General features: G+C 41.1%; 2 protein-coding genes across 3 annotated transcripts in view; both read right to left on the reverse strand.

Annotated features, from left to right (window-relative positions):
• Positions 1–681: 681 nt before the first annotated feature.
• Positions 682–4947, reverse strand: LOC123994801 (calpain small subunit 1-like). The gene is made up of 11 exons (XM_046297802.1): positions 4828–4947; positions 4076–4151; positions 3610–3646; positions 3410–3502; positions 3090–3147; positions 2796–2860; positions 2583–2651; positions 2314–2392; positions 1951–2067; positions 1477–1535; positions 682–1297 (listed from the first exon to the last, which is right to left on the reverse strand). The coding sequence occupies exons 2-11, from the start codon at positions 4120–4122 to the stop codon at positions 1271–1273; spliced, it is 651 nt and encodes a 216-aa protein (XP_046153758.1). The 5' UTR covers positions 4123–4151; positions 4828–4947; the 3' UTR covers positions 682–1270.
• A 9232-nt stretch (positions 4948–14179) lies between these two features.
• LOC124012533 (RNA-binding protein Nova-1-like) overlaps positions 14180–25085 on the reverse strand; it is a 28202-nt gene continuing 17296 nt past the window's right edge. For both annotated transcript variants that reach the window (XM_046326269.1, XM_046326278.1), the window contains exons 3-4: positions 23565–23731; positions 14180–22676 (exon numbers count right to left, since the gene is read on the reverse strand). In XM_046326269.1, the coding sequence (XP_046182225.1) occupies positions 21660–22676; positions 23565–23731 (1184 nt within the window). In that variant the 3' untranslated portion in view covers positions 14180–21659. The remainder of the gene's footprint in view (positions 22677–23564; positions 23732–25085) is intronic.

Consider the following 25085-nt stretch of genomic DNA (forward strand, 5'->3'; position numbering starts at 1 on the left):
ATGGCGCTGTTGAAATCATACGTTGAAAGGACAAAAGCACGGAATCACTTAATTAACTTTCCCAAGCACCTAAAAAAACGTAATATAGAAGTAGCTAATAAGCTTTATCATAATGAAGAAACAGTGGTCAAGTTAACCACGACGGGTGATACATGTATTAATTCAGCCATCAGCTAAACACATCAACCTTTATTCCCAGAACATGAGTGAAACAAATTGATGAAATGTTAGCCATCCAGGACATCTAACATTACTCAAACGAAAGCCCGCAGCATCATCAAGGACCCCACACACCACAGCCATGAACTGTTCACTCCCTTACTGCCGGGCATATGGTATCGGAGCATGAAGTCCGATATAGACTGCCGAACACTTGAACTGGGCTGACCACCTGCACTTCAGAACGCACATACATTCACGCTATCAGATATGTTATTGCTAAATACCGCACAATTTTTAAACACTTGTAAATATTGGACTCTAAATTGTGCCTTCCTGTATTATGCTAAAATTATTATTCTATTGAGCCATTTACTTTATGTTGTTGTTTTTTTTTTATCGTTGAAGGAACCTGTAAGTAAGCATTTATTTGGACAGGGTATACCATGTTTATCCTGTACATATGACTGATACAACTTTGTAGATGAGTACGCTTGAGGTGTTGAAATAACACAAGCACGGCATTGTTAGGATTACTTTAATTCCATACAAAATTACACAGGTCATTTCAAAGACAGTAACAGTTCAGTGACTTATGACAACAGTTACCAAATCCTTAAATGGCATCTGTTGGTTTCATGAAGCAATGGCAAAAACTAACATTGTGCTGGCATTATGTGTAGCGACACCATGTATGTGTCACAGTTATAGACTATTTCAGAACTGGCTTAAAAATGATTGGTAAATGATTACCTTTTGAGAGCTATTGGAAAGAACCTCTACAAAGGCGAATGCTGTCTTTTCTTCAATTCAAAAGGAAAACAAGCAGACACTCTTGGTTGAATGCAAGACCAGCATCGAGTGGCCCAGAGGTTCTCAGTGTCAGCCCATAGAACCACTGCGTGTGCAGGTTTTAATTCCCACGTTAGTCTACAACTCCCCTTTTGTTGTATGAAAAAGCTGTATTCACATTGTGTAGGTTGCAAATAATGTATGGAAACCTGCATACACTGGGGGAATGGCACAGGGGGTCCATGGAGTGGTCTAAAGCACAGCATCAGGTAGATATAAATGGAGTGGTTTTGTAAACACCTGTAGGCATGTCCTAAGCTCAGGAATACATGGTCAACTGGAGCCACTGCAAAGAAACAAATTAAAACAATTGTTTGACATCAACCCTGTACAATGGTGGGTTTTGACCTCTTGTGTGATAGGAACACATTGTACAGTGATGCCAAAAACCAAAGTAGCTTTGCTAGGCTAATTACATTCAGAATACCATCTCATTGGTACAGCTTGTAAGTGTGACATGCTTACCTCTTGAACGTTGACCTTGATGGTTCCATTGTTATCCTTGTCTAAGGTGTTGAAGGCACCTGAAATCAGGAAAATACAACAGATGGTACTCCTTTGAAAATAATGGGGTACATAATCATTGGAATATTTTATTGGTAAAGTTGTTCTCTGTTCAAAAGGCAGCTCTAATGAAGGCCTTGAGGTCAACAAGGCTCTATCAAGAGCAGTGTGCAGGTTTCTTTTCTTATCAACTGTTACCATGCACCTGCAAAAAAAGATAGCTCAGATGTGCAACTGACTTTTGAATAGAGAAAACTGCCAATAAAATATTCCAATGATTATGTACCCCATTATTTTCAAACGGAGTACCATTAGTTGTGCTGACACATGTACCAAAAGGTTAATGCATATGGTTTCTATATTTAAACCCTATACAGAGCTAAAAGAACCCCTACCATGACGACGATATGGAAAAGAGCAGAGAATCAGACTTACGACACATAGCATCCAGTCTCACAAGACAGCCAATGTAGTTGTCAAAGTCCAGGTCCCCATTCTCTTCGCTGTATCTGCGGATGATCATCTGGAACAACTGGTCGTTGAGGGGGAAGCCTGGGTCCAAACCATAGACATACATATTTAGGTTTTATGAATATCCTTGGTCAAAACTGAAAAGCTGATATCTAAACATTTAACTATGAAGCTGGAAACAGAGGATTACAATATCAAACACCACTTTAAAAGTTTTAACATTCAAAATGTATTCATATCACAGTGCAATGTTATAAGAACATGAGCTGTAACAATTGTCTGCCAAACAGTGATATAAATCTTTCTGTGCTGTATGATATCTCTAACCTGCAACCCTGAAAGCGCTGGGAAGCTCATCTGCACCAATAACCCCAGAGCCATCAGTGTCATAAGTCTTATACACACCCTGAAAACAAAACAAAAACCTTTATTTTGAAATACATTTATGTAGTATAATACTTCTTTGATTCAATTTCCATGGTTACACATTATCATACTTTCTAATAGTGGTAATACTCTCAAACTACTTCATTATTCAAATCAAGAAATAATGAGACAAATCGTTTTTACCAAGCTGGTGGAAATTAAATACTCACCTGCCATTTCTTGATATTGTTCCAAAGGTGTTTGAACTCATGAAATCCAAGCTTTCCAGTGCTGTCACTCTGCAACAGAGTTAAGGTTAACAAAAACCTGACGCTTACAGTGCTTTCGGAAAGTATTCATACACCTTCACTTTTTCCACATTTTGTTAAGTCACAGCCTGGACCCTGACCCCCACCACAAACAGGTCATGACAGGAAGGATACATCCATGACTGCCACCATGCTCCTGCAGGACTCTATGCTAAACCCGTCTGTCTTCAAGTCACCATCTGAAATTAAAAAGCAGCCAGATCACTCAGCGTATCATCCCCTTACTCATTCGCAAATACATATCAGCCTCACTGAGAAATTCATCAAGAATATTACATCTCAAACATGGCTTTCTAGGATAGAAAAGGATCGTCAATAAACAGGCATATGGAGAGACTTGCTTAAAGCACGCAAGCGTGTACATACAGGCAGCGCCACACAAATAGACAGAATAGAACCCTGACTTACGTTTGGAAATAATTCTATTCAGGATGTTCATCAGTTCGATGGGACTCACCTCCATGTCCTGAAGGAAAAGTTATTCATTTGAATTATTCCCAACATTGAAGCATAGCATGCATCGTGCATCTATTCACAGTATTCAGTAGTGAATTTGAGCCATTAAATGAAGATCATCCTGCACCAAAGGCATTTCAGCAAGTCACAGTCCCTTTTTAATGGCAAGATGTATGGTTGCCACAAGGTGTTTACTTTTACAGAGGTACTATGAAGTTAAACCAAAATAGGAATATGGTGAGGGAGTAGTAGCAAGGAAATATCGTACTCACATCTCCAGCCAACTGCTGGAAGACTTTGCGAAACTGTCTTTCCTCGTCACTCTCACTCTGCTCTGCATACGCAAGTGGCCTTCGTGGTGCAGGCTGCAGGATAACAACGTTAGTAAATTAGGAATTTATTGTTCAGGTTACTATTATCCATAACAACTGTGTATTCTGGTGATAAATTATGAAATAGCAATGCCACTCACTGGGTCAGAGGGCACAAAAGCAGCTGGATCAATATTGCTGAAGGGGACACAGGGGAGATGAATAGGTTAGTCACTGGGTAGCCTTCCTAAGAGTGATAGCTATGCAGAGATATAGAGGCATTGATTGACTTGGTCAGTGGTAATAGCTGCAGTGACTACTAGCTGAAGAATCATGCTCCTGTCCAACTTAGCTTAAACAATTAACACCTTGTATTCTCTCTTGATTCCAAACTGATTAAAACAGCACTGTGAGAATATATTATCCATACCTGAAAGTCTATGCAATGACAGAACCAATTTAAGCAGTGCCAAAGTTCTAAGATTAGACAACTTTCATTCCACTTGTACCCACACAACCAAAAAAGCCCAGAAAACACTACTAACTACATTATGTATAAACATTGTTTATACATAATAAGTGCAAATGATTTAGAAGAGGTCCTTAGTACTATAGCCAGATCCATACCTTACAACATCAAGAATGCCACCAATGAGTCTTTTGGCCAGAAACATCTTTAATCAATTTAATTGAATTTGTCAACCTGTAGAAGGGGGAAAAAATAGATTAAAAACGTATTCGTTTCTAAAGTAGTTTGAAATAGCCCTAATTATTCATTAATAGAGTCATATATACCCATAATGGAAAGCATATGGCAATCTCAAGAATAACGGAAACCTAACAGTGTAGGCTAATGACTCAGTGTTGACACATGAGGACACACCCACTGCAAATATTTCACCCAATGACGCCTTGCCAATAAAATGCCCTCCAGACAATTTTTACGTTTCCAAATTGGCTGGTCTGCTTTAAAAAAGTACAATTATCCTAAATTAGATACCCCAGCGAATGATACTTTTTTTAAATGTTAAACCCACGACAGCTGGTTAGATGGCTAATTGGCCGACCATTATAATGTAGCCAGCTAAATTAACGTTAGCTTACAAAGTATGACAGCTAATGTAGGTCGGACAAATGCCTGGTAGCCACACAACATCAATGCTATGAATATATTTTGTAGGATGGATGTCGGTTTAAAGAAATGTATGTCCTTTTTTGCAAGTCTACAAACCAGCTAGCTTGCCTGAACAGGAAGCAGCTAAGGTTAACTAGCAGTGCGCTAATCTACTGTTAGTAGGCAAATCTTATATTAGCAAACGAGGCTACACTAACACTATAATAACACCGAAGTAATTAACATGTTAGGGGTATTTACTTACCAAGACTTGGTGCCAGTGAGTGAACTTGTAAATAGAAAGAAGGATGTTACCCAAATTAACCAAGTTAGTAAACGCCCACTGACGCTGTCAATCAATCTCGCTACACGTGTCCCCCCCGACCCTGAGTGGATAATGAAAAGAAAAGGGATGTCTTTACCGCCAAGCATAACTTGACCACATGAAGAAAATCTTTGCCACAAGCCTGATAAAACCACAAATTAAATACTATAATCTCTAACATATGTGTATGGTTATCTGTACAAAAACATTTCTCTTGAAACATGTCAAATACTTATCTGCACAACATGTGAGCAAGTTTCTAGCAAAACCTGAAATGATGATTTGACGTGGGAAATTGTCAGCAACATTTCACACAATGTTGACAATGTGAGAGCTGGTGATTGATTATAACTGTGCAGTGTGGACCAAAACGTCACTATATTGACAGGTTGGCTAGATTAGTACATTCAACAGCATCCCTTGCTCAATAAGACGTATTCCTCATGTGAAGGTGAGGAATTATATATTTTTTAAGACAAAGAGAGCTAAAAGTGCAGAAAATGTGGGCTTGCCGGATGAAGCCTTGGATAACACCTCACCTGATCAAACATACTGTACTGTACATACAGTAGGTTACCATGAATCAAGGTATCCACGGTTAATCAGATCTTAGGGATTTGTATTTTGTAGTGCCTTTTGGCATTATAATTCATACATTTTATAAAGGATCCAGGCAATGAATGATGTAATCAAATCAGTGAAATCAGTCTGTATCATGGTGTACATGTTTTCCCAAGTCCTCAAATGTTACTTCCTTAGGTTGGCCCTCATGACTTTGGTGAAGGTCAACCTGGTGCTTAGGGTTAGTGTGGCCACTGTCAGGGCCCCAGCAGCGAGCAGTTTGGCCATCCTGCCAGTGAGGGAGTCGTGGTGCGTCCCCTGGATGCAGTGGAGGAAGAGCTTGTACATGTTTTCTGGAGGATGAGAAGGCTCTACACCAGCAGAGACAGGAGGCAGCGGCTCTCCTCAGTCTGTGGAACCTCCGGCGTGGGACACAGTGAGTGACAAGACTTTAGTAATACTAACCTCTTGTAAGTCTGCATGTCATCTACAGTGTCTGTATACAGTACAGTGCCTTCAGAAAGTATTCACATCCCTTGACTTTTTCCACATTTTGTTGTGTTACAGGCTGAATTTAAAATGTATTAAATTGAGATTTGTCACTGACCTACACACAGTACCCCATAATATCAAAGTGGGGTTATGTTTTTAGAAATGTTTACAAATTAATACGAAATGAAAGTTGAAATGTCTTGAGTCAATAACTATTCAACCCCTTTGTTATGGCAAGCCTAATTAAGTTAAGGCAAAAATAAATAAAAAAGTAACATAATAAGTTGCATGGACTCACTCTGTGTGCAATAATAGTGCTTAACATGAATTCCTCATCTCTGTACCCCACACATACAATTATCTGTAAGGTCCCTCAGTCGAGCAGTGACTTTCAAACACAGTTTCAACCACAAAGACCAGGGGGTGTTTCACAAAGAAGGGCACCTATTGGTAAATGGGTAAAAATGTAAAAAGCAGACATTGAATATCCCTTCAATACACCCAGTCGCTACAAAGATAATTGCGTCCTTCCTCACTCAGTTGCCGGAGAGGAAGGAAACCACTCAGAGATTTCACCATGAGACCAATGGTGACTTTAATACAGTTACAGAGTTTAATGTCTGTGATAGGAGAAAACTGAGGATGGATCAACAACATCCTGTTTGCAACAAGGCATGAAAGTAATACTGCAAATAAATTGGCAAAGCAATACACTTTTTGTCCAGAATACAAAGTGTTATTGGATTTGCTCCAAACATACAACACATTATTGAGTACACTCTCCATATTTTCAAGCATAGTGGTGGCTGCATCATGTCAAATCAAATTGAATTGGTCACATACACGTGTTTAGCAGATGCAATTGTGGGTGTAGCGAAATGCTTATAGAGTTAGAAGCACGGCAGCCCTCTGTCGGCGCCATTTTTCACACATGTTATGGGTATGCTTGTAATTGTTAAGGAATGGGGAGTTTTTCAGGATAAAAAAGAGACAATTGAGCTAAGCACAGGCAAAATCCTAGAGGAAAACCTGGTTCAGTCTGCTTTCCACCAGACACTGGGAGATGAAATCCCCTTTCAGAAGGACAATAACCTGTTGTGGAGCTCACCTCCTGGGAGCTGATGGGCCTGTAGAAGTCCAGAAATGTGTGGGAGCAAGCCCAGGTTGATCGTCGTAACTGTGGGGTGGTACAGAGGCCAGTCCTCATGGGGCTGTGACACAGTAACCTGTAACCAGTAACCAAATCACTACCTCCTACCAGGTGTTGGTCACATACAACATTAGCACAATGACACAAAAGCAGAGCAGTACCGCACCCGATGGAATGTCTTGAACACTTATTTTCACACACAAAGTAGCACAATAATAGCAGAGTGATTACCACACAGTGCTAATGGCTTAACATGATGTTGAGGACCGTACTATTATCCACTCCCCTGGCTTGTATTCGTTCCCCAGCATATGAATGGCAGTCTTCCCAGCAAATGCACCAAGAGCAGTGATTCTCTCATAGTACTTCAACAGCAAATGAGGAAGCTTCTCTCCAGGCATCCCTTTCAGACAAGGCAGCCTACCTGTAAACAAGTAAAGGCGTAGATCCAGCTGTCATATAATTTCAAATCAAGTTAAATTGTATTTGTCACATGCACCGAATACAACAGGTGAAATGAAGCAGGTGAAAAACAGTGAAATGCTTGGGATTTGATCTAGCAACCTTTCGGTTACTGGCCCAACACTCTAACCACTAGGCTACCTGCCGCCCTGTCTATGACTAGGGTGGCTGCAGTCTTTTTGACAATTTTTAGGGCCTTTCTCAGGACCTGGTATAGAGTTCCTGGATGGCAGGAAGCTTGGCCCCGGTAATGTACTGGGCCGTATTCACAAATTTACAAATGCACATTCAATTTTAATTACTGACATACCCCAGTCCTAGAGACTTCTGTTGGATAACTGTATCCATTTAGTTTTTGGTGTCTTATACACCTGGAACAGCATTAGAATAAATGCATTTCATGATGTCATACCTGGTGTTATACCTATACATCAGAGGTCGTTTTGGCCCCCCAAAGTTGATTTATTTATTATTTTTTGAACAAAAGAATGTGATTCTAGTTTTTAGAAGAAAAAAATAGACTAAAATCACCAGGAATTTAGCAACAAAAAAATTGTATTTGGGTAAATCTGTTCCCAAGTATACCCACAAATAAAAATAGACATCCCACCGGGCATACACTGGATGAATCAATGTTGTTTTCACGTAATTTCAATGTAATTACGTTGAAATAACGTAGAATAGACGTTGAATTCAAGTCTGTGCCCAGTGGGATATGTGATCATGTCTCAATGTAATCAAGGCATGAAATTATAATTACAATCTTTTATTGGGCTAAATTGGGGTAAATTTGTTATGGACCGGCCCAGTAACGATCCGCTTTAACAAAAATCGTCCCACAGCTGAATCTTTTTGCCTATCCCTGCTATACAGTGCATTTGAAAAGTATTCAGACACCTTGACTTTTTCCACATTTTGTTACATTACAGCCTTATTCTAAAATGGATTAAATCGTTTTTTTCCCCTCATCAATCTACACACAATGCCCCATAATGACAAAGTGAAAACAGTTTTGATTTTTTTGCAAAAAATAAACAAATTAACAAATGAAATATCACATTAACATAAGTATTCAGACCGTTTACTCAGTACTTTGTTGAAGCACCTTTGGTAGCGATTACAGTCTCGAGTCTTCATGTGTATGATGCTACAAGCTTGGCACACCTGTATTTAGGGAGTTTCTCCCATTCTTCTCTGCAGATCCTCTCAAGTTCTGTTGGTTTGGATGGGGAGCATCGCTGCACAGCTATTTTCAGGTCTCCCCAGAGATGTTAGATCGGGTTCAAGTACGGGCTCTGGCTGGGCCACTCAAGGACATTCAGAGACTTGTCCCGAAGCCACTCCTGCATTGTCTTGGCAGTGTACTTAGGGTCATTGTCCTGTTGGAAGGTGAACTTTCACCCCAGTCTGAGGTCCTGAGCTCTCTGGAACAAGTTTTCATCAAGTATCTGGCTTAACTTTGCTCCGTTCATCTTTCCCTCAATCCTGACTAGTCTCACAGTCCCTGCCCCTGAAAAACATCCCACAGCATGATGCTGCCACCACCATGCTTCACCATAGGGATGGTGCCAGGTTTCCTCCAGACGAAACACTTGGCATTCAGGCTAAAGAGTTCAATCTTGGTTTCATCAGACCAGAGAATATTGTTTCTCATGGTCTGAGAGTCCTTAAGGTGCCTTTTGGCGAACTCCAAGCGCGCTATCATGTGCCTTTTATTTCTGTCTGGCCACTCTACCATAAAGGCCTTATTGGTGGAGTGCTGCAGAGATGGTTGTTCTTATGGAAGGTTCTCCCATCTCCACAGAGGAAATCTGGAGCTCTGTTAGAGTAACCAACAAGTTTTTGATCACCTCCCTGACCAAGGCCTTTCTCCCCTGATTGCTCAATTTGGCCGGGCGGCCAGCTCTAGGAAGAGTCTTGGTGGTTGCAAACTTCTTCCAATTAAGAAGGATGGAGGACACTGTGTTCTTGGGAACCTTCAATGTTGCAGAAATGTTTTGGTTCCCTTCCCCAGATCTGTGCCTCGACACAATCTTGTCTCGGAGCTCTACGGACAATTCTTTCGACCTCATGGCTAGGTTTTTACTCTGGTGTGCACTGTCAACTGTGGGACTTTATGTAGACAGGTGTGTGCCTTTCCAAATCATGTCCAATCAATAGAATTTACCACAGGTGGACTCCAATCAAGTTGTAGAAACATCTCAAGGATGATCAATGGAAACAGGATACACCGGAACTCAATTTCGAGTCTCATAGCAAAGGGTCTGAATACTTATGTAAATAAGGTATTTCTGTTCGATTTTACAAAAATGTATAAAAGCCTGTTTTCACTTTGTTATTATGGGATATTGTGTGTAGATTGATGAGAAACACATTTAATTTAATCAATTTTAGAATAAGGCTGCATATGATACTGTACGTCATGACTGAGCCTATATATCTGAGTGTCTCTAGCCTCTCTTTGCACCTGGCATCCACCAAATCCTGCACTGTGTTCTCCCCCACAATTACAGCACATAACCTTCACATTGCTTCCACATTCACCGTTATCATGTTCCCCTCCACACATTGCACATCTTTCCTTTCCTTCAGACTGAGCAGCCACATGTGCCATCCTGAAAATCAACATGGAATGTTGCGATTGTCTAAAGGAAGTAGCTAATGTTAGCTAGTAACCAAACTGGAACCTGTACTAGTCATAATCTCAGAATAAATAAGAATGAACTGTAGCGACTATGAACATAAAGCAGTCATGTTATATAAAGACTATTTGTTAGCGTTTAAGCATTTTTTCTGATATCAGAATCTTCTTCTGAAGATTGAACATCTGACTTGAATCCATATGTAGTGAAATAGTGCTCCCAATGGCACTGGAGTATATTGCAAAGGAGACAGGCTCATGCGCTTGACAGTCAGTTGTTCAATCAGAGATGGGGTCATTCCTATTTTTTGCTATGAAGTCTACATTTTTATTTGCTCAAGCTCAGTGGTTCAGTGCAGTATGTCTAGCGTGTGTTAGGCTATCTGTTACCTCCTAGAACTAGGCTGTTGTTTTTTAAAATCTCATATTGATTTGCCTGAAAGTTACCATACTATTATTATGCGCAACACACATGTATCATATATTTAGCATCATACATTGCTCATATTATACAATCAAAATGATATAAATTCAGGACAAGTTTGGATGTATAAAGACAATTAGGGATGATGATATAATACTGTATCTTGGACAGAAGCTCAAGTTTGAATAATTTTAATAAGTATTGTGAAGAACCATGTAAAATATAATGTATTACAATGGCTCTGCAGAGATATCTACCCTTTCAATCGCACTCCAGCAAAGAATCACTCTAACCATGAAATAAAGGTTTCCATGGTTACATCAGGAGCCATGTTAAGGGGTGCCTCTTGATTCTGCAGTAGTTTCTCCACCTTTATTTTCCTTTCACCAAGACAGTACCATCTTAAGAATCTGGCTGTGTGCTGCAGTGATAGGATTTGAAATGACACAAATGGGGGCACCAATAATTCTTTGCAATAGCTTTGACCCGAGTCACCTTGCCGTGGGTTTTGAACATTTTGATTGATTTAAATAGAAAATATCACCACAGCTTGCACTTACCTGGTCGCCCTGATGGTGGTGCATTGCAGATCTTGAGTTGTTTAGGAGTTGCCAGGTCTACAAGTTAAATCCTTGCAAGGGCATCCCCAGTGTGACATTCTAAAGTACTCTGTACCACCCGTTACCTTGACAACATGATTTTATCATTCTAGCCCACCACTACCTTCTCCCACAGAGGGAATCAAATGCTTCTACAGAGCCAGATAAGACTGTAATTAAATATATGGTACCACACTTGCTTCCTTTAACTTTATGGGGTGTAGGTGGGGAGTTGGGGAGACCTTCTCCTTGATATTATGCCCTAAACACATGAGATCGGTTTGCACATATACAGTGGACTAATGGTGAAATCCCTAAGTGAAATCCTTCCTCTCCGGCAACTGAGTTAGGAAGGACGCCTGTATCTTTGTAGTGACTAGGTGTATTGACACCAACTAAAATGTAATTAATAACTGCACCATGCTCAAAGGGATATTCAATGTTTGCTTTTTTAGTTTTTACCCATCTACCAATAGGTGCACTTCCCTGGTCTTTGTGGTTGAATCTGTGTTTGTAATTCCTGCTAGACTGAGGGATCTTACAGATAATGTATGTGTGGGGTACAGAGATGAAGTAGTCATTCAAAAATCATGTTTAACACTATTATTGCAAACAGAGTGAGTCCATGCAACTCATTTTGTGAGTTGTTAAGCACATTTTTACTCCTGAACTTGCCACAAGAAGAGGGGTTGAATACGTATAGACTCAAATAGATTATATTTTCATTTTTAATTCATATGTAAACAAAAAAATAATAATCTAAGAACATAATTCCACTTTACCATTATGGGGTAGGCAAGTGAAACAAAATCTCAATTTAATCATCCATTTTAAATTGTGGCTGTGGAAAAAGCCAAGGGGTGTGAATACTTTCTGAAGGCCTAGATTAAATGATTGTTGAATGTATCCCCTCAGCCAGATATTGCTGTACTGCTTTTGACAGCTATTTTCTCGTCTTCATACATGTTGAAAACATCTGTCGGTGTGTCTGTTTCAGTGTTTTCTGTTATTACGACCAGGCCATGTTACTGAATGACTTTCCAATAACACCTTCATCAAATGCTTAATTTACTAAAGGAAGTTCATTTCAGCTTTTCGTATAACTTTAGAGATTGGATAAGACATAAAAGTTACAAAGTAACCAGAACAGCCAATATCTTTCATTCATGGAAGTTGCTCAGCCACCTGACCAGACACACTCAGTGGGGCCATACTCTCAAACTTTTGCTTAGACCGAGGTTTAGACCTGCGGTCTAAAATGGCTAGCTGCAAGCTTTTCTCATAGCATATTGGCTAATTGAGCCAGGTTGGCCTAAGTATGACTAGCCCAGCACATATTTCTAACCGGTAAAAATCATCAACTTTGCAGACGACAACAGTAGTAGGCCTGATTACCAACAATAACGAGACAGCCTAAAGGGAGGAGGTGAGGGCCCTGGCAGAGTGGTGCCAGGAAAATATCCTCTACCTCAACGTCAACAAAACTGATGTAGAATCCTCCATGTTTTCTTCTCTGTAAAAGCACATGGATGCATGTGAAATGGTAAGCAACAACTTTGAATTTGGTCATATATGCAAAACGTGCTTTTTGAAATTTTAGTAAGTAGCCCATAAAGAAGCATCATGCCATTTTTATTATCACACTCCACTTTTTAGACTAAGGCAAGGGTTTCAAACACTTACCTTGAAGTTGGAGGTTTTATTATAACCCTCTGGTGGACAAGTTCACCTGTTTAACAAATGTGATTGGATGGTGGCTCTACCATGTAAGGTCACTGCTCCGTTGTTTCGTTATTTTGTTACCGGATATAATTATGTTCTCAGCTGGTCATCCTCAGCATAGTGGCCTATTGTGCCAGGTTGACCTATGAGAAAAGCTAGCAACTAGCCATTTTAGACCACATATCCTCGCATCTGGAATGTGCTTCCCCCCGCCCACCTCAAGGGAACTTGGCTCTTTCAAATCTGACCTCAAAATGCACCTATACAGGATTTGCCTTCCGAGTAGACCAAGGAGACCCAACCTTGTTCTGTGTTGTCTTATAAAATCTTCAAGCGCCAGTAACAATTAGCACTTTCAGATGTAATGAAAACCGCTTTATAAATCAATTACTGTTATACTCTGGTTTTAGAAGTTATTGTTAATGGAGGATGTCCCATGGTGCAGGAGGAATGATGTTGGAGGGACAATTGTCTTTCCGCGAATCCTCTTTGTATCCTATCTCCTTACCTCCTTTATTTTTTATTTAACCTATTATTTAACAACTCAAGTTAGTTCAAAACAAATTCTTATTTACAATGACGGCCTACCCCAGCCAAACCCTAACCCGGACGACCCTGGGCCAATTGTGCACCGCTCTACGGGACTCCCAATCACAGCCGGATGTGATACAGCCTGGAATCAAACCAGGGTCTGTAGTGATGCCTCTAGCACTGAGATGCAGTGCCTTTGACCGCTGCCCCACTCAGGAGCTTCTCAACTATTTTGGAGAAGGTCCCGGTCCCGGTCCCCCTTCTGACCTTCTCCAATGGGTTTTGAGAAGGAGGCAAGAAGAGAGGATGCAAAAAAAATCAAGGAAAGATTCATTGAACTTCCCAAACTGGTTCTGGCCTGTGAAGAACTTCACAGCTTCACAAAACCGATAACACTACAACATTCTGCCCACACGCCACTGTACTAGAACTACAAATTAGCTTAGATGCTCGCTTTGGCTTTTACTCAAGACTTTGAACAACAACTAGAACAGCAGTCAGACAGAACATCCACAATAAAACCGGTCATGATTTGGAGAGTATTGTCATATTAATTGTTAATGGACTACCTCATAAGCTAAGATTCAGCACCCCATTTAGAAAATGAACTTTTCCGTGAGCATATTGCATGCACTTTAATCAACTCAAGACCTTTCACTCCAATGAAACAGAGAGTAGAGGTGGAGGAGAATAAAGGAACAGAAGACAAGTGATGCTAAAATGAACATTTATAATGACTCTTTGTTGCTGTTGCTGTCGCAAAAATAATCTTTAAAAAACAATTCAATATATTAACACTGAAATGCTGACTTCACTGGTAGTCCACGAGTCATCAAACACAACTCACCGATTTCTTTTTTTTTTTACAAACACAATACTACAGTTACATTAAATAGTCATTACCCTTAAATCTATTAATGAATGATGCTCAGATAAACTGATAATAAAAATACACTTTCATTCCCTTTTGATATTTGTTGTTGTCATTGATCAACAGTGTAATGTTGTAAAATGAACTGCTTCTGAGATGTTTCACTGAGGAAAGCAGGAAATTGACTGGCAGCATAGAATATAGTGACATGTCAAGTCAAATGTCAAACAATTAAGTGTTTTGGGGGGGATATGGGATTGGGAAGTGAACTATCCCATTGCTACCACAGCTTCAGTGTGTAGGCTGACTGGCTTTTGGCTCAGTGCCGATTTCATTTGGCACCCGTGTTGGCAAATATCTCAATAAAAGGCTCTCACCCGTACTTCACTGACATGGCACAAGGAAATACAATATTGCCCTTGTATCTTTAAGATTGAGACTGTATCTTTAAGATTGAGACTGTGTCTGTGTAAAGGCATCGAAGCAAATGCTTCAGTCAAAGGACAAGTGAGGCCTGGACTTTGAAATGGTATCTTCTCTGTCTCAATATAGACACCGGAGTCATTCCAATTGACCCAACTCTTAAGTTTAGGACAACATATTACATATGCTGACAGTCCATTTCTTAAGATGGAAAAACATTTTTTTTACAAAATGAAAAACTAACCCAAAATAATATTTACAATGGAGCCGAAGAGGTGTGCAGGGCATTGTCATGCTTTTTTTCAGACAAGATTTGTTAGCTTCAACCCTGCAGAATTGTCCGGATGATAAGAAAACAATTAAAACCAAATGAAAATTCATACAGTTGTAGTCTCAGCAAATTTTGGCAATAAATCTGGGGTCAAAATAATCCAAACACGCAGATGAGCACGCAAAGGGTGGATAAGGTCAACTTAGTTCATGGGAGGGTCAAAGATAAGAGATGGCGTCGTGGCTGGTTGGTAAAAATCCTGTCTTTCTCCCACTATTCAGAGGAATGGGCTCAGAATAATTTTCCATTTAATGGGTGAATACAATGACAGGTGCCAGACACAACGGCACACATAATCATAATGTCATGTAGGCTGAAAAGATGATGGAGAGAGTTGAGGAGAAGAGGGGGCAAGCAGCCTTAACCGGCTTAGTCCTGTCTGATTCGATAGAATCCCCCTTAGGAAGATCCTGGAGGGTCAGATGCATGTCCAGACTACATCATATTTAAAACAACTGAAGGTTTGGAATGGTGTTGACTTAGTTTGGCACTCAGTAGTGGAGGGGTTAGAAGGGTGGTGGGGGTTAGTAGCAGTGCATGGCAGAAGGAGACAGAAAGTCATAGCATGCAGTGGTAAAGTAGTTTTAGGTTACACAGGGTTCTTACGGGTTGAGTTGTCCAATCCACCAACACTGACAGCGGTATGACCGAGGCAATCGAATTTTGCTGGTGCTGTATTTGTCTCCCATCTAAAATTATATCAGCAAGACCTTGGGATTGCATTCTGTAACGTAACAAACATGTACTCTCTGATAACACCACATAGAGACATTGTATGAGGTTTACCGTGCTTTCAATGCCAATTTGTTCATAAAAATACTTCCGCCCTCTAGACTTCAAGGCAGCAGAATGCAACATGACAAGATGGAACAGCTCCACTCTAAACTCCCTCTCCCTCTTTTAAAGAAGATTCGCTCATTGTGATTTACACAAATATTTTCAAAAGGAAATGGATAAACCATATTATGACTCGGGTGCCACCTTTTCAGAGAAGTCTGATACACAGAGACCCAAAAATATATTTTTTTAAACCTCCACAAACAATATCAGAGCAACAGCAAAGAATGACAAAAACGGCTGAACGTTACCATGGTTTGCTTTGTTTCACATCCAATAACAGGAGATGGAATTCTGTAAAAAGGTATGACCCATTGATCAGTAAAGTGCATTTATGCAACACCAAACAAACAGGACAATGTTGACAGTGAATCGGAAGTGTTGTTAAAACATATCTGGGTTATGACTATGGCCTACCTGACTATAGCTGAAATTGGTTCTTGACATAATATCTTAACTCTACATGTAGTTGAAATTCCAGCCCTGAATTCACATTGAAAGACTGATAAACATTCAACTGAAAAAAATGAGCAAATGGGATTACATTCATAGATTAGATTTGGGCATTCAAACTGTGGTACAAAAAATCTTTAAAAAATATTACACAGGTTTTGTGAGGTTTAACCCGATTTAAAAAATGCCTGGTATTCTAGAAAGCAAAACTCAAGAATAACACTGAATAACATTTTCGCGTTTGCTTGTTTCACATTTGTAATACTCCTTATGGTACCTTAAGAAAATAAAACCTGGTCTGTTACAATAAAAAGAGATGGACTGTATGAGAATTTGATCTGAAATGTGTTGTATTTGGGCCAACATGACAATAATGGGCTCCCTCCCAACTTACGACATGAAACATTTTAAATATGAGGTGATTTTAACTTAAGTGTTCTACAACTGACTGCATGCAACTTTATGTCTTTGAATGTGGTGAGAAAACCTCCATTTTTTTCCATTTAGTTTTCTCCCTCAATTTTTCACTTTGATACCATGCAATAGAAGACGTGCAAAAAGATAACACCTAACTCCACGAAACACATTTTGTCTGATTGTTAATGACTATGTTATGAATGCTTATAACATGTTATGCTTAGTCCATGCTGGCCTATAGAGACATTTGTGAAAAACAGCAGTGCTTAAGCCACAGGTCAAACGAACACACAGGGGATGCATGGAGTGTAAAACAACATGGATCCATAAAAATCACAATCTTTATCTCTTACTCTATGTAGCTATGGGGTAAAACAATGCACAAAACAGTTATTTGTCCATCGTTTTCTGAAGTAATGTATACGATTATCTTTTCTTAACTGAAAAACATTGTTTGATTGGCACTTGATCAGCACTTCTAAACAAGTTATTGATATCTAACATTTGATCGCACATCTACAATTTCAAAAGCTGCAGAGGTCTAGTTTGGCACAGGTACAATTATTACTGTTACTATCTTACCAATACTGTATAGTATTCTATACACCTCGTTTTACGCCCCTGTCTTTTAGAGCATGTTTCTTATCAACAGACCAGACATATTTTCAACTAAAATATTTTTTATATTTTACTTATCAAATAGCAGCATTTTCATAACTTACAAAAAGTACATGTAAACCTATTCATTCAAAATCTTAGTAATTTCAAAGGTTCATACAATAGACATAATAAAAACACAAAACAGGACAACATGCTACTATATTGCTTCCAATATTCTTTAAATTTTTCTTACGGTCAAACTAAATCATCAATAACAGAAATATGAACGCCACCTGTCGATGATGAGTCATCGTAATGCACAAACAAATCGCAAAGCTAATCTTAATCAGGGTTAGTTGGCACTCTTCATCATCCACACAAAGATAACATAGAGTTTCACATTGTATTGACGACGCTGGACTGCATTTGGACTACAAACTAGAATAGCTACAATTAAGTACATATAGATCATGTTGACATGACATATTCCACAGAAATGAATTTCTAGTCATTTTTCAGATAAGAGGATATGCATAAAGGATGTCACTGTTTCAGCATGAGGTCACGAACGAGTTCCCACCTCTCTCTCATTTACTTTTTTTAAATAAACTCCTGCTTTCTTTTGTTATGAGGCTGAAATAGAAGCTCTGTTTGGTCAACCAACAGACATTTTCTCATTCAACCAAGATTCGCCTTCCTATTTTGCTTTCCCTTCCCCTAGAAGGTCATAGATCACGGTGTAAGCCTGTCTAAATCCTACTTGTTCTTCTTTTAGTGGGGAATTTGATACCGAAGTTTGAACCAATGTTGCTGGTTGGTCTTGTGGGTTGTCACAGTTTGGAGGCAGGTGATATCTGTGCATTTTTGACTGGTGAACTCTATGGGCTGTGAAAATATTTGCATACCCTTATGACCTATAGTGCATAACTCCTATCAATCACTTCGGCACTCCCTGCAACTCCCAGACGTCAGTGCCTATGAGTAGACAAGACAGAAAGAAGGAGAGAGAGGGGAGCAGTGCAGAGGAGAGAGAAAAGGTCATCTCTATATAGGAGGACCAAAAAGAGCATATGTAGGGTAGGGAAATGTCTAAAGAAAGAGGAGGAAAAGTAATGAATGGAGAGAGAGAGAGGAGTTGGTACAGTGTACAGATCAGACAGCTCTGGAGTAGTCTCTCTCTAAACCAAGCGTAGTTGCATTGCTTCTATTATTAAATCCACCTTGATTTGTGCTTGTATTTTAAATCAGCATTCAAATGTGAGGTTAGGGCTAAAATATGAAGGTTTTGAACCCCACAGGTGAAAGAAGTTACAGATATTTTAACTGGAGTGCCATTTCATTTCATGTAACTAGTGTGCCGTTGACTAGTATTAAAAGTCACAGCACATCCCGTCAGAAATACAATGAAACGTGTATTCAGTGAGTCAAGGTAATGGGGCGCTCAAACATAGAGTTGTTAGTAAGGTGGGGTAAAGGTCTATTCTTTCTCAAGAAGGAGCCTCGTCATTTCACTAAAAAGGGAGTGCTGCTGTTTCTTTCTCTGACACTATCGTTCCCGGTCCTGTATTATTGGAAGCCGATCCCAGAGCTCTGGTTACATAAGTCTATGGATACATTTGTGAAATGGAAAAGAGGGTCAGAATAGGATACAGGGACTGCAATGCAGAAAAATAAATGTCATAGGAGTCATTTGGGTTAATAAAAGGGTCAATGCTATCCAGGATCCTTGGAATGTCCCTACCCTAACCCCTACACTTACCTTAACCCTTACCTTAACCCATACCTTAACCATTTTTCATTTCAACTTCAATGGGTTAGGGACATGCCAAGGATCCCGGATAGCACAGACCTTAATAAAAGACACTATGGTTGACTGATGACTCTGGACTGATCAGTAGAAAAAAACATCCAGTAGCAGCTCTCTGTTGTGCAATATTATTGGTAAACCAAAATATCTCCAAGACCTCACATTATGGATGTCCTTGTGGAACTGTTCCTTATCTCGCTGCTCAGCTGGTTTTGCTCTAGAACAGGGATGGGCAACTCCAGTCCTCTGGGGCCTGACTGGTGTCACACTTCTGTCCCAGCTAACACACCTGACTCCAATAATCAACTAATCATGATCTTCAGTTTACAACGTAATTAGATTTATCAGCTGTGTTTGCTAGGGATGGGGAAGAAGCCCCCGAGGACTGGAGTGGCCCATCCCTGCTCTAGAACATGCGATGTAAGTGCACCAGCTGTAGGCCTATATCCTGGATATGTACTTCAAGAAGGGCTCAAGAAGGGACAGACACACTTTGCGTTGTGTCTTTGTTGTGTCTCACAGTGCAGTCATAAGAGACCCAGTGTACTCGGATGAAAACCAATGGATAGCAGCGCAGATGCAAGCAAGGTTAATCTTTGTGTTTGAGAATATTCTAGAAGACAATTACCCTCCCTGTGTTTTTGCCAAACAATTATCCTTACAGAATGTCAGATAAATGTTTGGGCAACGCATTATGCACTACTGCCAATGTAAGCTAGCGTCAATGTCTGCTTCAGGCAAGATAACAGGTTGGACTAACCACCTGCATAAACTGCTTGACTCCATATTGGTATTGACTCTGGTTGAGAAAAATGGTTCACAGAAAACACCAAATGTTTCATGGTGAGTCAATTTCTTTCTCATTAGTGTCTCTCTTGACTACCAGCCATTCTGATATAAAGCAATCATCTCCTCGCTCACAGATAACGTTCAATACTGCTTTGTAGTGCTTTGTTCCCTTCGGGACTCTTCCGGGTTAGATTCTTCAATTGAAAAGGTAAGATACCAAGCTGTAAGATACCAAGCTGTGTATAGTGCTGTCTTCCCTCTCGGGTATGATGCTCCGTCCCATGGGGGGTATTCAAATTTCTACATAGGAGCATGTCCCAAGGCGCAATATCGGCTGGCGAACTCAAAGTACCGGGCTAATTCATGACAATAGGATAAAAATAATTTTTAATCAGTAACTACGTTATCTAAACTGTCCACGGTGGTACAAGATACAGTTTGCCATGGCAGCTGAAGGAGAACTAGCGAGGTCAAATATTAAGACTGACCTTCAACATAGCATGAAATCCAGTCTTCGCTTACATAAAGGCAGAACTAGATCCCGTAAACTACAGATAAGTGAACAATGCTTGGCATCTTACAATCAAGGAGAGGGAGAGCAATCTCCAAAGGGATTTTCAATTTAGGTGATACAGGTAATATAGGCCTAGAGATCTGTAGTTATGTTTTCGTAGCACCAAAAGTGGTGTGTATGTGGGTGGCGGTAAACATGTATGAATGTGTGTCTGTTCCTGTGTATGTGTACATTCCTGCGTGTCTCTATCCTCTCACATTGAACATTTGACCCCTGATCTACACTAGTCCTGTGCAGTTCTGGGTGAAAACTATACATATCTGTCACTGCAACTCAAAATTTGATCCTCATTAATAACAAAATAACAATAATAATGTCTTTACATTCATATCAACCTGAATTCACAGGTTTAAATAATCTATATGTGTTTGAATGAGACCATATTTCAATAAATAATTGAGGAAAATAAAAAGGATAACAACCGAATTGTAAAAACCTCAATTTTGATATGAACCATACAGTGGCCTGTCATTAATATTCTGATATCCATTAAGAATTTAGATTAAAATGGTTGCCAAATGGTATTGGATGACCTCTGGTGCTCGTCATTTTACCTCTCTCATGTAAACAAGGCCTTTTGCTTTGTTCACATGGAGCGATGTTAACATCAAAGCAAAAAGGCCTGAGCAAAACGCTATCTCTGCTCTTTAAGCCTGTCCGGAACCTCAACTCACCGGGAGCGGAGATCTACAACTGAAGCTGAAAAATCAACACAGCCAAAGAAAAGAAAATCGGAAGAGAACGAAATCCAAAACAAACCCAGCTGTGAGGTTTTTGAAGGGGGTGAAATCGTGTGGACTCACCCCTGACTCTGCTGCTTGGCAGTGGACCAGTTCAGCTTTACTCGTCATCAAAAGGACTTGACACCACTTTTAAAAAACATCACAACCTCAGTCCTAAAAACACAATCACATATCACACACACGTATCCCGGTTTTCTCTCTGCCTCACCTCCTTCTTTGTCACCTTCTCTTTTTAATACTGAAATATTGAATGGATATTTGGACGTTTTTCCCCTCTCCGTGACCCTTGATTCCCTTTCTTTTTTCTGTCTCCATCTTTCCTTTATTACATCCTTTTCCCCCCATTTAGCCCACCTTCTGTGGGTTGGTGGCACGCACACCCTGCTCATACGTGATCCTCTGGCTGATCAGATACTGGGCGGCTTGCGTTGCCGCAGGTGACCCTGTTATGGTAACTTTACGGTTCCGCGTGCCAGGTATGAACTCTCCCTTTTTGGAGATCTGGATGCGAGCTCCCGTCAGCTCCTGGTACTCAACCAGCGTTTTCCCGCCTTTCCCCAGGATGGCGCCCACCAGATTCTCGGGCACAGCAATCTCCACCACGTCCTTGGCCCCTTCTCCCAGCTTCTCTGCGGCCAGCAGGGAGGAAGCCATCAGTGGGGACGAGGCATTCAGGTAGCCGTTGGAGGCCCCCGTGGCGGCGGCCAGCGAGCCCAGGGAGAAGCCCCCCAGGCCAACAGCAGGATGGCCGGAGCCAGAGGCATCGCTGGCATAGGAGGCCAGGAGGTTAGCGGCAGCAGCAGCAGCTGGGTTAGCACTAGCAGCCACGGCGGCCAGGACCCCGGAGGCAGCGGCGGGGTTGAGGCCCAGGCCCAGGGTGTTGGTGTTGTAGCCATAGCTGGCCAGTGTGTTGAGGGCCGAGGTGATGGCCAGCAGGTCATTGCCAGAGAAGCTGGACATGGTTCCCGGAAAGCCGCCCATTCCTGCCAGGCCGGCCTGGCCTAGAAGGCTGGAGGCAGTGGCAGCAGCCGCAGCGGCGTTGGGAAGGACCTCAGCCGAGTTGGCGTAGGGGGAACCGGTAGGGTTGGAGTTGGCCACAGGGCCTGAGATGTTGGAGTAGCTGATGTTGAGGCAGCTGCTGCTCTGAGGGTCCTCCTGGATCTTCTGCACAATGATCTCCACGGCTTTACGGTTCTGCTCGGGCTCCCCGCTGATCGTGACCACGCGCTCCTGCAGGTTGATGCCTTCAGGCTTCTGGGACAGCTGGACCCAGGCACCCGACTGCTCCATCACCGCCTTGACTGTGGCCCCGCCCTTACCGATGATCAGCCCAGCCGTGCTGTTGGGCACTATTAACTTAGCCTGCAAAGGAATAGTGGGAGCCAGAGAGAAGGAGGGAGGGAGGGAGGGAGAGAGGCAGAAAGAGAGATTGAAAAGTAGGAAAGAGAGAGAGAGAACGAGAGAAAGATATCGCTCACTGAGTCATTCTACTATCCCAGCCCTCTGCTTTACTCAGCGATGTGTTAATCCCAGGGGTTAAGGCTGCAGCTGCCATCCAGCTCTATGGCACTGTTGAGGACCTAGCGGGCAGGCGGCCGGTAAAAATAACCCCATGCTCTCACATTTTCCTGACCCTGCCAGGGCTCAGGTTGTGGGGCAGATGCCCCTATGAGACAAAGTGTGACTGTGTTCTTGCCATGTGCTCACCACGTGCCCTTATGACTCTGCATGTCTACACTATTGACATGTCAGACAGATCATCGTAGGTAGGGAGGTAACATGCTTTGATCGGTCGTGTTCTATATCTGATAGGTCATTGTCCATGCTATGGTTATGTTAAGTATGGTGGTCGGTCATACCCTGACTACACCCCTCGTGTCGCGTGCCCGAGCATTGCAAAATACATTTTGAAATCTAGATTATTGCGCGCGCACACACTGCTCGCACGAGTCAACGAGCGTCTGCGTTGCCAAGGGCTAAAATAGAAGTCAGTTCAGCAAGCTAGCTAAATAGGACAAATTAGCTAGCAAGTGCAAGCTAGATAGCTAAATTGCCATAAATGTTTAATGCTTTTTGACCTGTCCACAAACGAATGTAATTGGTTCAGAGTTTGTTTTGATATTTTAACCTTCGTGTCGTGATCGCGTTTGGTGTGGGGGGAGAAAATAAATGTATGCACGATGTCTCGCGTGCGCAGCCGGTTTGGGTTCCATGTCAGGGTTGGCTGACTGTAATGGTCCTGTCTCTCACCTGTTTGACGCGATCGGGGTTGACAGTGGTCTGTGGTTGCAGTATGCTGACTGGCTCTGTTTTCTGGGCGCTCTGGGGCATCTCGCGGACTTTCTCCGCGATGAAGCTGTGGACACCATTTAGCGCTTCGACCGTACCCTGTATCAGACACACCCGCTCTGTGGTTCCTGTGGGGATAGAACAAAAAAGAAACATCACAGTGTATCAGTACTACCCACATGACTAAATACTACAGTTTAGTATAGTATACTACAGTACTAAATCATTCTATAGTAAACTCTAGTATACTGTAGAAATCATATACTACACACTGTAGTATACCTCAATAATGTGTATTCTTTTATTTTTTCCTAGTTTTATTAGTCGTATGTATGGGATACGCATGGTATAAATCATCCAAGGAAATGCTTACTAACACTTTCTATAGAATGTTATAGTATACTGTAGAATGCTACTGTAAATACTACAGTATACAACAGACCACAAAAACATTACAGTAAATACCTCATTTGCATTTACCCTGCCCATTCTCCTCCCATATATCCCAATTTGTGCCACCCATAAGTGAGAAACTGACATGCCAAGTATAGACCATATATTGTGTTCCCTACAAGTTATAGAAAAGAGTAAAAGCTCTAAACTGTCCGATCTGACTCCAGTCTTACCAACCTACAGTTTATGGAAAATGTGGTTTCCTCAAAGACAAAGCCCTCATTGCTATGTCAAATATAATACATTTTTAAAAAGCACTATAGTAACGTCACAAAAACCCTAGAGTAAATACTACAGTATATGACAGTATGCAAAAACACTACAATAAATATGACATTATTACTCTGCGTTGCGTCGTGCCAAAGAACAGCCCTTAGCCATTGTATATTGGCCATATACCACATCCCCTCAGGCCATACTGCTTAAATATACCACAGTTATGATGACAAACTACTTGTTTACTGTTGTAATTATGTTGGTAACCAGTTTATAATAGCACCTCGGGGGTTTGTGGTATATGGCCAATATACCACGGCTAAGGTCTGTATCCAGGCATTCCGCATAGCATATAAGAACAGCCTTTAGCCGTGGTATATTGGCCATATACCACACCTCCTAGGGCCTTATTGCTTAAGTATACTATAGTCTGCAAAAACACTAGAGTAATTACTAGTATATAGTACATTTTTTTTCTTACAACAGTATTTATACTTTAGTAAGCTGTAAATACTACAGGGTACTACAGTCATGTCCACAAAACTACAGTAAATACAGTAAAGTCTGTAAAAACACTACAGTGAAAACTATAGTATATAACTATAGTATACTATCGTCTTTTTTTTAAGGGTTGGTAGTTTCTAGCCTAGCGGTTAAGAGCGTTGGGCCTGTTACGTTCCCCAGTTTCAGTGTTGTAGTTTGTATTTGAGTGTGTTTTCAGGAGATGGCTTCCTGAATTCTCCCCAAGCAGCTGATTGGTCGACTCCGTGGCTAATTGGAGAGCTGACCCCGCCCACTCGGCAGGACGCAGCT

Source organism: Oncorhynchus gorbuscha, linkage group LG02 (genome assembly GCF_021184085.1).
Source record: "Oncorhynchus gorbuscha isolate QuinsamMale2020 ecotype Even-year linkage group LG02, OgorEven_v1.0, whole genome shotgun sequence".
Taxonomy (NCBI): Eukaryota; Metazoa; Chordata; class Actinopteri; order Salmoniformes; family Salmonidae; genus Oncorhynchus; species Oncorhynchus gorbuscha.

Bases quoted from the DNA above. Each gene is read 5' to 3' on its own strand.
- LOC123994801 (XM_046297802.1), bottom strand. From the start codon at position 4,122: ATGTTTCTGGCCAAAAGACTCATTGGTGGCATTCTTGATGTTGTAAG. The intron at 2,393-2,582 runs GTGAGTATTTAA...TTTTGTTTTCAG, and splicing joins ACAATATCAAGAAATGGCAG to GGTGTGTATAAGACTTATGA. The intron at 2,068-2,313 runs GTTAGAGATATC...GTTTGGACCCAG, and splicing joins CAGCGCTTTCAGGGTTGCAG to GCTTCCCCCTCAACGACCAG.